Raw genomic sequence first — 13554 nt, 5'->3', positions numbered from 1 at the left:
TGAGATTCCCCCCCCCAATAATTGATCTAGTATGGACCCCACCACCAGACAATTTTGAGCCCCAGGTTCCTGAGTTTTTGGCCATGCCAGGAATCCAATTTGATTCCACAGGTCTCAGAGAAATTGACTTTTTCAAATTATTTTTCTCTGATGATTTTATAAATTTAATGGTGGACCAAACTAATTTATATGCCCAGCAGTTTATTGCTCAAAACCCCACGTCATCATTTGCTAGGTGGACCCCTGTAGATGCAGTAGAGATGATGACGTTTTGGGGTCTGGTGTTTCATATGGGCATAGTAAAAAAGCCAGAAATTAGGCAATATTGGAGTACAGATGTTCTGTACAGTACTCCATTTTACCGTATGGCCATGCCCCGGACTCGATTTGAGACAATTCTTAAATTTATACATTACACCGATAATGCACAGTGCCCACCCAGAGATGATCCCACCTTTGACCGGCTATTCAAAGTCAGGCCGGTCATTGATCATTTCAGTGCCAAATTTGAAGAGGTGTACATCCCTGAAAAATTTATTTGTATCGACGAGTCCCTTATACATTTTAAAGGAAGGGTTAAATTCCGCCAGTACCTTCCCAGTAAGAGGGCAAGGTATGGCATAAAAATGTATAAACTGTGTGAAAGCACCTCAGGGTACACCCACAGGTTTAGGGTTTATGAAGGGAAGGATTCAAGAATTCAACCGCCAGAATGCCCCCCCTCCCTCGTAGGTGTTAGTGGGAAAATTGTCTGGGATTTAGTGCACCCCTTCCTGGATAAAGGTTATCACCTCTATGTGGATAACTTTTACACTAGCATCCCCCTGTTTAAGGCCCTTGGTTCAAGAGGTACAGCAGCTTGCGGTACTGTGCGCAAGAACCAAAGAGGCCTCCCAAAAACGCACATTGCCCAAGTAATGAGAAGGGGTGAAAGCAGGGGAATATGCAACGAAAATATGTTGTTGGTCAAATATAAGGACAAGAGGGATGTCCTTATACTGACAACAATTCATGGAGACAGTACCACCTCCGTCCCTGTACGAGGTACCAGTACCCACACCTCCAAACCTAATTGTATCCTGGATTACAATAGGTACATGGGCGGAGTGGATCTTTCAGATCAGGTACTGAAGCCGTACAGTGCCCTGCGGAAAACAAAAATCTGGTACAAGAAGGTGGCCGTGTATATCATCCAGATGGCACTGTATAACGCTTACGTGCTATTCCGTTCTACCGGCCAGAGGGGGACATTTATGCACTTTCAAGAGGAAGTCATAAAGGGCCTAATATTTGGGAACCAGCAGGCAGAGGGCCCCAGTACTTCTAGTACTGGCCCCCGTATTGTACCAGGGCAGCATTTTCCTGATGAAATCCCCTCCACTGGAAAAAAGGGCAGGACACAAAAAAGGTGCAAAGTTTGCTATAAAAAGGGAATAAGAAAGCAAACTATTTTCCAGTGTGACACTTGCCCCGACAAACCCGGCCTATGTATAAAGGAGTGTTTTAAAATATACCACACATCTATGGAATATTAGGTTCATAATTTCACCGTGCTTCGGGGGTCTTGCTAATGCCACATAGCACCCACCATTCATTCCACCAGAATCTGAGCCGCAAAATCCAAAAATCACTCCTTCCCTTCTGAGTCCTGCCATGCACCCAACTGGTATTTTTTGGTCACATGTGAGGCATTGCCGTACTCGGGAGAAATTGGGGCACAGATTTTGGGGTGCTTTGTCTCCTTCATTCCTTGTGAAAATGAAAAATTTTGAGCCAGAACTGCATTTTTGTGTAAAAAAATGTAATTTTTCATGTTCACTGCCCAGTTTTATCAAAATTGGTGAAACCCCTGGGGGTTTGAAATGTACACTATACCCCTAGATGAATTCCCTGAGGGGTGTAGTTTGCAAAATGGGGTCACTTGTGGGGGGGTTCCACTGTATTGGTGCTTTGGGGGTCTTGCTAATGCGACATAGCACCCACCATCATTCCACCAGAATTTGTGCTGCAAAATCCAAATATCACTCCTTCCCTTCTGAGTCCTGCCACTTTTTGGTCACACATGAGGCATTGCCGTACTCGGGAGAAATTGGGGCACAGATTTTGGGGTGCTTTGTCTCCTTCATTCCTTCTGAAAATGAAAAATTTTGAGCCAGAACTGCATTTTTGTGTAAAAAAAATGTAATTTTTCATTTTCACTGCCCACTTGTATCAAAATTGGTGAAACCCCTGGGGGTTTGAAATGTACACTATACCCCTAGATGAATTCCCTGAGGGGTGTACTTTGCAAAATGGGGTGACTTGTGGGGGGGTTCCACTGTATTGGTGCAACATAGCACCCACCATTCATTCCACCAGAATCTGTGCTGCAAAATCCAAAAATCACTCCTTCCCTTCTGAGTCCTGCCATGCACCCAACTGGTATTTTTTGGTCACATGTGAGGCATTGCCGTACTCGGGAGAAATTGGGGCACAGATTTTGGGGTGCTTTTTCTCCTTCATACCTTCTGAAAATGAAAAATTTTGAGCCAGAACTGCATTTTTGTGTAAAAAATGTAATTTTTCATGTTCACTGCCCACTTGTATCAAAATTGGTGAAACCCCTGGGGGTTTGAAATGTACACTATACCCCTAGATGAATTCCCTGAGGGGTGTAGTTTGCAAAATGGGGTCACTTGTGGGGGGGTTCCACTGTATTGGTGCTTGGGGGGTCTTGCTAATGCGACATAGCACCCACCAAAATTCCACCAGAATCTGAGCTGCAAAATCCAAAAATCACTCCTTCCCTTTTGAGTCCTGCCATGCACCCAACTGGTATTTTTTGGTCACATGTGAGGCATTGCCATACTCGGGAGAAATTGGGGCACAGATTTTGGGGTGCTTTGTCTCCTTCATTCCTTGTGAAAATGAAAAATTTTGAGCCAGAACTGCATTTTTGTGTAAAAAAATGTAATTTTTCATGTTCACTGCCCACTTGTATCAAAATTGGTGAAACCCCTGGGGGTTTGAAATGTACACTATACCCCTAGATGAATTCCCTGAGGGGTGTAGTTTGCAAAATGGGGTGACTTGTGGGGGGGTTCCACTGTATTGGTGCTTGGGGGGTCTTGCTAATGCGACATAGCACCCACCAAAATTCCACCAGAATCTGAGCTGCAAAATCCAAAAATCACTCCTTCCCTTCTGAGTCCTGCCATGCACCCAAATGGTATTTTTTGGTCACATGTGAGGCATTGCCGTACTCGGGAGAAATTGGGGCACAGATTTTGGGGTGCTTTGTCTCCTTCATACCTTCTGAAAATGAAAAATTTTGAGCCAGAACTGCATTTTTGTGTAAAAAAATGTAATTTTTCTTTTTCACTGCCCACTTGTATCAAAATTGGTGAAACCCCTGGGGGTTTGAAATGTACACTATACCCCTAGATGAATTCCCTGAGGGGTGTACTTTGCAAAATGGGGTGACTTGTGGGGGGGTTCCACTGTATTGGTGCTTGGGGGGTCTTGCTAATGCGACATAGCACCCACCAAAATTCCACCAGAATCTGAGCTGCAAAATCCAAAAATCACTCCTTCCGTTCTGAGTCCTGCCATGCACCCAACTGGTATTTTTTGGTCACATGTGAGGCATTGCCGTACTCGGGAGAAATTGGGGCACATATTTTGGGGTGCTTTTTCTCCTTCATACCTTCTGAAAATGAAAAATTTTGAGCCAGAACTGCATTTTTGTGTAAAAAAATGTAATTTTTCATTTTCACTGCCCACTTGTATCAAAATTGGTGAAACCCCTTGGGGTTTGAAATGTACACTATACCCCTAGATGAATTCCCTGAGGGGTGTACTTTGCAAAATGGGGTGACTTGTGGGGGGGTTCCACTGTATTGGTGCAACATAGCACCCACCATTCATTCCACCAGAATCTGTGCTGCAAAATCCAAAAATCACTCCTTCCCTTCTGAGTCCTGCCATGCACCCAACTGGTATTTTTTGGTCACATGTGAGGCATTGCCGTACTCGGGAGAAATTGGGGCACAGATTTTGGGGTGCTTTTTCTCCTTCATACCTTCTGAAAATGAAAAATTTTGAGCCAGAACTGCATTTTTGTGTAAAAAAATGTAATTTTTCATTTTCACTGCCCACTTGTATCAAAATTGGTGAAACCCCTGGGGGTTTGGAATGTACACTATACCCCTAGATGAATTCCCTGAGGGGTGTAGTTTTCAAAATGGGGTGACTTGTGGGGGGGTTCCACTGTATTGGTGCTTTGGGGGTCTTGCTAATGCGACATAGCACCCACCAAAATTCCACCAGAATCTGAGCTGCAAAATCCAAAAATCACTCCTTCCCTTCTGAGTCCTGCCATGCACCCAACTGGTATTTTTTGGTCACATGTGAGGCATTGCCGTACTCGGGAGAAATTGGGGCACAGATTTTGGGGTGCTTTGTCTCCTTCATACCTTCTGAAAATGACAAATTTGGAGCCAGAACTGTATTTTTGTGTAAAAAAAATAATTTTTCATTTTCACTGCCCAGTTGTACCACAATTGGTGAAACCCCTGGGGGTTTGAAATGTACACTATACCCCTAGATGAATTCCCTGAGGGGTGTAGTTTGCAAAATGGGGTCACTTGTGGGGGGGTTCCTAACTTTTAGCATCTTATGGTGCCTAGAAACCTACATGGTGCCTAAAAAATAATCTCATAAAAAGGAGGCTCCAAAATCAAGTAGGTGCTCCTTCTATTATGAAGCCTGTGGTTTGGTCACCGTGCACACTAGGGCCACATATAGGATATTTATGAAAACAAAAGAATTGGGGGAATCAATTTTCAGTCACATTTCTCTAGTAAAATGTACTGTGTTCCTTAGAAAAATGTATTAAAATTGCAAATCTGCAAAAAAAAAGAAATTTTGAAATTTCACCTACACTTTGTTTTAATTCCTGTGAAACACCTAAAGGGTTAACAAACTTCCAAAATGCTGTTTTGAATACTGTGAGGGGTGCAGTTTTTGAAATGGCATCATTTATGGGGGTGTCTCACATACAAGTCCCTCAAAGTCACATCAGAACTGAACTGGTCCCTAAAAAAATCAGTGTTTGAAATTTTCTTGAAAATTTGAGAATTTGCTATTCATATTGTAAGCCTCCTAGTGTCCCAAAAAATTAAAAGGAAGTTGAAATAATGATGTCAACATAAAGTAGACATATGGTCTATGTTAGTTATTCACTATTTTGAGTGGTAAGATTATTTGTCTCACAAGCAGAAAATTTAACATTTTGCAAATCGCTAAATTTTCCATTTTTTCACGATATTTTGGTATTTTTCACAAAAAAACACAGACTGTATCGACCCAAATTTACCACTAATTTGAAGTACAATGTGTCACGAAAAAACAATCTCAAAATCACTGGGATAAGTAAAAGCAAAAAAAAGTTATCCCCACTTAAGTGAGACATGTCAGATTTGAAAAAAATGGCTCTGTCAGGAACGCAAAAACTAGCTCTGTCAGGAAGGGGTTAAACCCAGCCTGTAACAACATTCAGGAGCTGATTGGCTGGTGATAAAGTACCAGGTACTTTATCACTTCTCCCTTATCACTGCTTCATACATTTACCCCACAGGCAGCAAATGTATAAGCATCAAGTACATGGGGTAGATTTATTAAGCTCTGTGAAGTGATAACATGGCTGGTACTTTATCACTGGCCAATCAGCTCCTACCTGTGAAGTTACAGGCTTGGCTTGAAAAGTGACAGGTGGTAGCTGATTGGCCGGTGATGAAGACCAGACACTTTATCACTTCACCGAGCTTAATAAATCTGCCCCATAAGCTTTATCAGCCATATATTTGCTTGTGCAGTGCTTGTACCCAGCAAGCCACCTATAGTTATTAAGACTACAGTGTAAGATGTTTGATTACATTGCCTATACTTCGTCATGAATAGATAGAAATACAACAAAAATAGATGGAGGTAAGTTGAGAGAGCAATTGATGTAACGTATATTATAAGATACATTTAAAAATGTATTTATATTTAAATACATTTATGCTGTTGTCTAGGGAAATAGGCTTGGAAATGCTTTAGACTAAGGACTGTACTTGGCTAATTTGTATGGCATTAAGGTGTGGAGTCATATGGGCATCACTGCTTTCTTATATGTGTTACTGAGAGAGGCATTGGTGGACAAGAATAGGAGGTAAATTTACCAGCGCAACGGTTTTTAGACGTGGAGATGTTGCCCATAGCAACCAATTACATTTTAGCTTCTATCTTCTTGAATGTGGAATGTAAATGATAAGTAGAATCTGATTGGTTGCTATGTGAACATCAGCACTTCTAAAAACCTGTAACTTAGAAAATAAAATACCCCCAAGTCTTGTCCTCCGCTCCCTCTCTGTGAGATCCATTTATTCTATGTAAGAATGTAAGCTCTCACGAGCAGGGTCCTCTTACCTCATGTGCTTATTCTTTCTTACTTCAGCAGTCTTCGACTGCACCAAAGCATGCTGTGTGCTGCCACCTGGATACTTATGTTGCAGCAATCGGCTGATATACCTATAATCATTTACCCTGTATTTGTCCTGTATTGTCTTCAACTGTAAAGCCCCGTACACACGGGGAGATATATTGCTCAGCAATATATTGCTAGCAATATATTACTGAGCAATATATTGCTCAGTGACCCCTTTTCATCAGCGACCAGAGATGGTCGCTGATTAAAAGGAACCTCAGCCGGCGGTGCCGCAGAGGTGATCACCAGCGATTAGAATGGGGCAGAAAACGGGAGCGCGCACCCGGCGATTTATCGCCGGGGCACACTCCCCTCACTGGCAATATGGTCACCAGCGACCATATTTCCAGCGATTCCAGCCCCTATAACCCCCGTGTGTACACAGCTATAGTCACTGTTCTCTTGTTTAATTATGTGTACTCTGTAATTGGGCGCTGTGGAACCCTTGTGGCGCCATATACATAAAGGTTAACAATAATAATAATAATGCTATATAATCATTTTCCCAACAGAAAAGGTGTAATAGATTTTTTTGTTATATGATAACATTTAAATTTTTTTTTTTTATCTGTGGTATAAAAAAAAAAGAATTAAATCTTCCCGTCATTAGAAATTCCCAGCTTCACCTGTTACTGCAGCGCTGAGACAATGATAACAGAAGGGGTATTGGGAAAGGTACATGTTCATAATGCTAGAATTTTTCAACATCTTTGCTGTGAGACAGATTTTCAAAGCGACTCTGGACAAGTTAATAAACCCATACAAGTTGTGTGATAGTTACACTTTACACCATTACATAGTTACATATTTCCATAGTTAATGATGCTGTCAAGTTTAACCTGAAAGGGTTAAAAATAAGGTTCCTGACCCATTGCATATCATACAGATTATTTCTCTGAATCAAGAACATTATTTTTCTACATACAGTATAACTAAGTGGTTCCCTAACATTTTAAATCATGGCACCCTGGAGCATTGGTTCTCAACCTCACCCCCAATAGTTCACGGTTTCCAGGTCACCCTGCAGGTGCACAGGTGCACTCATTATTCACTGACACATTTTAAAAGATCCACAGGTGGAGCTTATTACTTCACCTATAGTGTGGCGAGCACAGCGAGCCACCGAGCCCGAAGTGCGGGGAGCCCCGCGAGGGGACGGGTAATACGTGTGAAGTAATGCGCGTCTGCTCACCACGCTTTGGACTCGCCACACTATATAAAATCAACTCCACGCCGACGTGGATAATGGGGGTATGAAAAGGTCAGAGGACCGTTGATCGTGGCGTTAACAATGGGGGGGCATTTCACATAGTAATTACCCATCAGGGTGGGTATACAATTAAAAATCGGGTCTGTGGGGGCATTTAACATTGTAATCAGCCATGAGGGTGGCTGTATAATTAAAAATCGGGTCGATTTGGTCGCATCGCATGCGATTTGGTCGCATGCCATGCGATCGACCCGATTTCATACAATTAAAATCGGTGGCACCCTGCTAGGAAACAAGTACCGAATTATTTAATGGGACCCATAGTCCAGGCTACAAAAAAATATTAAATGAATAAAATTGTGTTTATATGTCATCCTTAGGCTCAGTTATGTGGTGACGTACAGGACTCGCTTCTGTCCACATATGTTATGACTGGAAGCCACCAGCTCTGGTTTTACCTATTACATTGACCACCAATCAAAGGCAGATATGCAAGTGAAATGGCACACAGTGTGGGAACCACTGGAGTAACTACTGATACCATTACTTATGTGAAACAAATACCCAGTCAGTTCTTAAATACAGAATCTGCAATCACAACCGCAGTCTAATATCTACCTACCTTGACAGGCCCTTTCTATCTCAGATATTGCAATTTCTCCATGGGCAGTTGATTACCTCAGGATATTTAGAAAGTCATGTGTGTGCAAAGTTTTTCATTTTTATTTTACCAGAGTTGCTCCAATGATTAAATTAATATTGTAGCCTCTCCCTGAATCCTCTCAAAATGTTTGTCATTGTTCTTCATGAATATATGTTTAATTGTAAAGGGATTATTACACTGTTACAATATTTTCTTGCACATGCTTTTATTAGCTATGGTGTAAGAGCCCCACCATGTGGTCAAACTGAGATATTACAGGTATCTAGCCACTATAAACATTTATTATTTATTATTATCCTCTATTCATATGGTGCCATAGGGGTTATGCAGCACCTTGCAACATAAGAAAGTATATACAGTGCAAAGAAAACAAGAGTCAAAACAAATGCAAAAAAATTACAGTACAAAACAGTGTGAAATACAAGCTTGAAATCTTTGGGAGACTGGGAAGAAACCAGAGCACCAGGAAATACCCATGCAAACATGGAGAGAACACACAAACTCTATATTGTGTCTTTGTCAGGAAGTGAACTCATGACCTCAGGGTGAACTCATGACCATAGTGATAACCACTGCGCCAACTGTTGCGGTTAATAGGTACTGTTCTTGTACATAAAAGGGTTAGTAGGATGATCCCAATACAGACCCTTAACTGTAAAATAGATTGTCCCCTATCGCATGAAAAATTCTCAGAGACATAGGGGTTATTCAGACCTGATTGCAGCCCTGCAATTTCATAAGGCAGCTGATTATCGATCAACTGCTCATGTGTATGGATCACAGTGTGCATGCACAAGGCTTTTCTGATTCCAAGCCACTCTCAAGTATATTGAAAGGAAGCCAGTGTTTGGGGATGGTAACCATATGTTTTCTGGTAGTGTCAGGGAAAACTCAGGCGTGCCCAGGCATTTTCAGGAAGGAGCTGTGACATCAGCTCCCGGCATGATCAGCCTGTTTCGGTCACACAGTTAGAGTAGGTTCTGGGTTACACACAGACTGCACACACTGGGAAAATAAATTGATGGTTAGTGAGCTGGGAATAGATTTGCATGACGATCAGTGTAATTTAGAGTTACAATTCAAGATGTATTCCAAATGTGAATATAAGAAATGGTCCCAAGTTACAGTAATTTAAATTCAGGTAACTCCGCAGTACTAGTTTAATTATATATTGCATTTTGTCACTGGATGTTTCATACAATATTATATAGTTATTGGATGTTTCATACAATACAATATTATATTATATTTAAATACTTCAAAATAAGAGAGTAAAATCATGGAACTTGTGTATTTTGGCGGCGCCCATCGCATCGCATACCATAATGCATGCGATGGTATGCGATGCGACTCGATTTCGTTGGTTAGTGTACGATGGCATACAATTTTCAAATTGTATGCCATTGTACATGGCATACAATGCCATACGATGCGATGCGATTAAACATTGTATAAGCACCCTAATGGGTGCTTATACAATGTTAAGCACCCTAATGGGTGCTTACAATGTTAAATGCACCCCCACACTATAAACGTGAACCCGAAGCGTGGCGAGTGCAGCGAGCCCACGAGGGGCGGCGGTACGCGTCCTACGACCTTTTCATACCCCCACTATCCACGTCGGCGTGGAGTTGAGAATAGATTAGTGTGGCGAGCGCAGCGAGCCACCGAGCCCGAAGTGTGGCGAGCGCAGCGAGCCCCGCGAGGGGACGCGGATACCTGTGAAGCCTGCGAAGGGACGCGTTTACCTGTGAAGGTATCCGCTGCGCTCGACACGCTTCGGGCTCGGTGGCTCGCCACACTAATCTATTCTCAACTCCACGCCGACGTGGATAGTGGGGGTATGAAAAGGTCGTAGGACGCGTACCGCTGCGCTCGCCACGCTTCGGGTTCACGTTTATAGTGGGGGGGTGGCGTGGGGGTGCATTTAACATTGTAAGCACCCATTAGGGTGCTCAAAAGCACCCTTTAGGGTGCTTATACGATTTTTCATCGTATAGGGCAGGGGTCAGGAACCTTTTTGACTAAGAGAGCCATGAAAGCAAAATATTTGGAAATTTATTTCAGTGAGAGCCATATAATATATTTTAAAAGTGAATTCAACTAAATGTCAGTATAAAACGCCTCTGAATTTATTCTTTTAAATAATGTTGTTATAATACTCACCATTAATGCGACTTCTGGTGCTGCATGGATTTGCTGATGTCTTTGTAGTCTGGTTGGTACTTGGTGAGGTTAAGCTTCATGCAAGCGTTGAGACTTTCATCTGTTAAACGTGATCGTAGATTGGACTTGATGTTTTAAAGATGTGAGAATGACTGCTCACATGCATACGTAGATCCAAACATGGTCAACACAGCAATACTCACACGCTGCAGTGTGTGGTATGTGACAGGAAGCGCGTTCCAAGTTTTGAGAATCAGCTGGTCTTCGGGTTGAAGTTTTTTCATTTCTGTCCACATGTGCTTGCTCGCCAACTCCGCTTTCTGTCGTGTGATTCTTTCCAAATCTTCATTCAGTGACTTGAACTTGTTCACCCACATGTCTGAGGCCTTCAGGTCAGCCACTTCTGCTTCAAAATCTCTGACGGAGACACCAGCAATGTAACTCAGGTCGGTTGTGTTCAGTGAACACTCGGTTGGATGGGTGATGAACTTAAAAAGACGAGCGTGCTCACGAAATTCTCCAAAGCGTGCTTTGAAGGACTGTAGGAGACTGGATGCGAAGCCAGCTAGCTGGTGGAGATCAAAGTTTTGAATGGGCTCACTTGCTGTGCATTTATCTTTAAACTGGCTCAGTTTTTCAAAATGTAGTAAACGACCTGTTTCAAGATCCATAATGAAGAGCTCGAGCTTGTTTTCAAAAGCAAACACAGCTTGTTGAAGGGATAACACTGTATTTCCAATGCCTTGCATTTTCACGTTGAGCTGGTTCAGATGTTCAGTCAGATCTACGAGATAGTAAAACTTGAGGAGCCACTCAGTTTCGGCTAGCTCAGGATGCTCGATGCCTTTCATTTCAAGGAAAGTCTGGATTTCGTTCAGGCAAGCTGCAAAACGGCTAAGCACCTTCCCTCTTGACAACCAACGCACATTGCTGTGCAAAAACAGACCATGATAGTTATTTCCAACTTCATCCAGCAGTGTTTTAAACTGGCGATCATTTAAGGCTCGGGCAGCAATAAAGTTGATCACACGAATGACCAGCGACATCACTTCGCCAAACTGCCCGTCACACATCTGAGCACAAAGTGCCTCCTGGTGTAGAATGCAATGGAAACTTAGGATGGGTCTATTTTCATGTTCACGAAGAAGCGCCACAAATCCTTTGTTTTTCCCCATCATACACGGAGCACCATCAGTACACACTGAGAGAAGTTTATCCATAGGTAGATTTTTTTCTTGAGCAAACTCCATGAAAGACTTGAATAAATCCTCACCTCTTGTGGACCCTTTTATTGCCAGAACAGCAAGACTTTCTTCGCGCAGTGTGTCATCAACAGCATATCTTGCAATCACGCTGAACTGCGACAAATGGCTCACGTCTGTTGACTCATCCAAAGCCAGGGAAAAGAACGGCGCTGCATTTATGTCCTTCACTTGCGTTTCCTCCACTTTGTTTGCCATCATGATGGTACGATCATGAACAGTTCTTGCCGACAGAGGCATGTCTTGTATCCGTTTGATTATCTTGTCTTTGTTCGGAAGATCATCAAAAAGTTCATTGGCTACATCCAGCATGAACGTTTTAGCATACTCGCCATCTGTGAATGGTTTTCCGTTCCTCACTATTGCTAAAGATCCAGCAAAGCTAGCGGAATTATAGTCACCTTGCCGGGTCCATACGCGGAGTTGCTGCTGGCTAGCTTGCATTCTGCTCAGTAGCTCTTGGCACGCTTTCTTTCTGCTGTCTCCCGCAGGGTATTTTGATGCAAAGGTAGCATGGCGCGTGTCGAAGTGCCGCTTTACATTTGACCGTTTCATCGATGCAATTTTGTCATTGCAAATTAGACACACCGCAGAACCTGCTCTCTCCACAAAGGCAAATTCTTCGGTCCATTCGTCCCGAAATGTACGATACTCGTCATCTGTTTTTCTTTTCGCCATCTTCTTTGTCGAAGGGTAATGAGCTAATGACCGAGCAGACTGATTCAAAAGGGGGCGTTTACCCAGCAACGGCCAACGTAGGCCAGTATCATCCAATTAAAATAATGGACGATTGCTCCTGCAGCAAAGCTAGGTCAGGTTGTTGCTGGGTTATTGGAGGTATATGGGGGGGTCTGTCTGTGCTGTGACAGCAGGTCCCAGGAACACAGCAGTGTATCTCAGGTGCTGGGCTCTCTCCTCTGCAGGGTCCAGCAGAGCAGGTGGGAATGCAGCTAGTAAGATGTCTCCCTCCAAACGTTTTATTTTATTGCTGGATCCGGCGTTTAAAGGTGGCATATGGGGTGGGGGTGGGTGGCGTCGGGCGGGTATGGTGTGGGTTTCCCGCTTACCTTCCCGGCGGTGTCGGGCTGAGGGTACTGTGCGGGGCTGCCTGGGTGTGTGGGGGTGCAACTCCCAAGATGGCGTCCGGTCTGTGGTTTGCTGCGTCTCAGCTCCGTCTCCGGGAGCAGCGCAGCGTCTGTCAGTCTGGTGTGAGGAGGCAAGAGCGGGTAGGAGTATTCTGTGTCCCCCGGTTCTCCTCTGCGGCGTCAGGTCCCGGTGCAAGGCTGGCGGGGTTAGTGAGGCCGCAGCCTCCAAGATGGCGCCCGGCGTTTGGTCGGCGGTGTGTCGCGGCTCAGCCCCGGGATCGGGAGCGGCACAGCGTCCTCTAGGTTAGTGTGGGGAGACGAGGGCGTCCGGCGCCCGGTGTGTGGTGCCGGCCGTCTCCCCCCTTCCGGCTTGTTCTTTCGGCGCCTCCTCTCCTCCGGACCGGGTCACAAATTTAGGCCGCGGCTTCAGGGTATGAGCACGTCCTGCTGCTTCCCCAGTCAGGTCACGCCCCTGCGAGCCATACGCAATCATCAAAAGAGCCACACCTGGCTCGCGAGCCATTGGTTCCCGACCCCTAGTATAGGGGGTCAAAATCGCGTTGCATCGCATGCCATCGGGTACATGGCATGCGATGCGATACGTTCATCGTACGATGCTGAAATCGGGCGCCGCCAAAATACACAAGTACCAAAATCAT

The 13554-nt window shown here is 43.9% G+C and overlaps 1 protein-coding gene across 1 annotated transcript; it reads right to left on the bottom strand.

The window, feature by feature from the left end:
- Positions 1-10682: 10682 nt before the first annotated feature.
- Positions 10683-12488, bottom strand: LOC146058472 (general transcription factor II-I repeat domain-containing protein 2-like). Its single transcript, XM_083170763.1, has one exon. It carries the CDS (start codon positions 12486-12488, stop codon positions 10683-10685), a length of 1806 nt encoding a protein of 601 aa, XP_083026889.1.
- Between the last annotated feature and the right edge of the window lie 1066 nt (positions 12489-13554).

The sequence above is a fragment of the Crinia signifera genome, chromosome 2 (genome assembly GCF_055691185.1).
Source record: "Crinia signifera chromosome 2, ASM5569118v1, whole genome shotgun sequence".
In the NCBI taxonomy this organism is placed as follows: Eukaryota; Metazoa; Chordata; class Amphibia; order Anura; family Myobatrachidae; genus Crinia; species Crinia signifera.
The sequence above is the reverse complement of the archived record's forward strand: the minus strand, read 5'-3'. Positions and strand labels throughout refer to the sequence as shown.

Coding starts and splice junctions, on each gene's coding strand:
- LOC146058472 (XM_083170763.1), bottom strand. CDS start 12,488: ATGGCGAAAAGAAAAACAGATGACGAGTATCGTACATTTCGGGACGAA.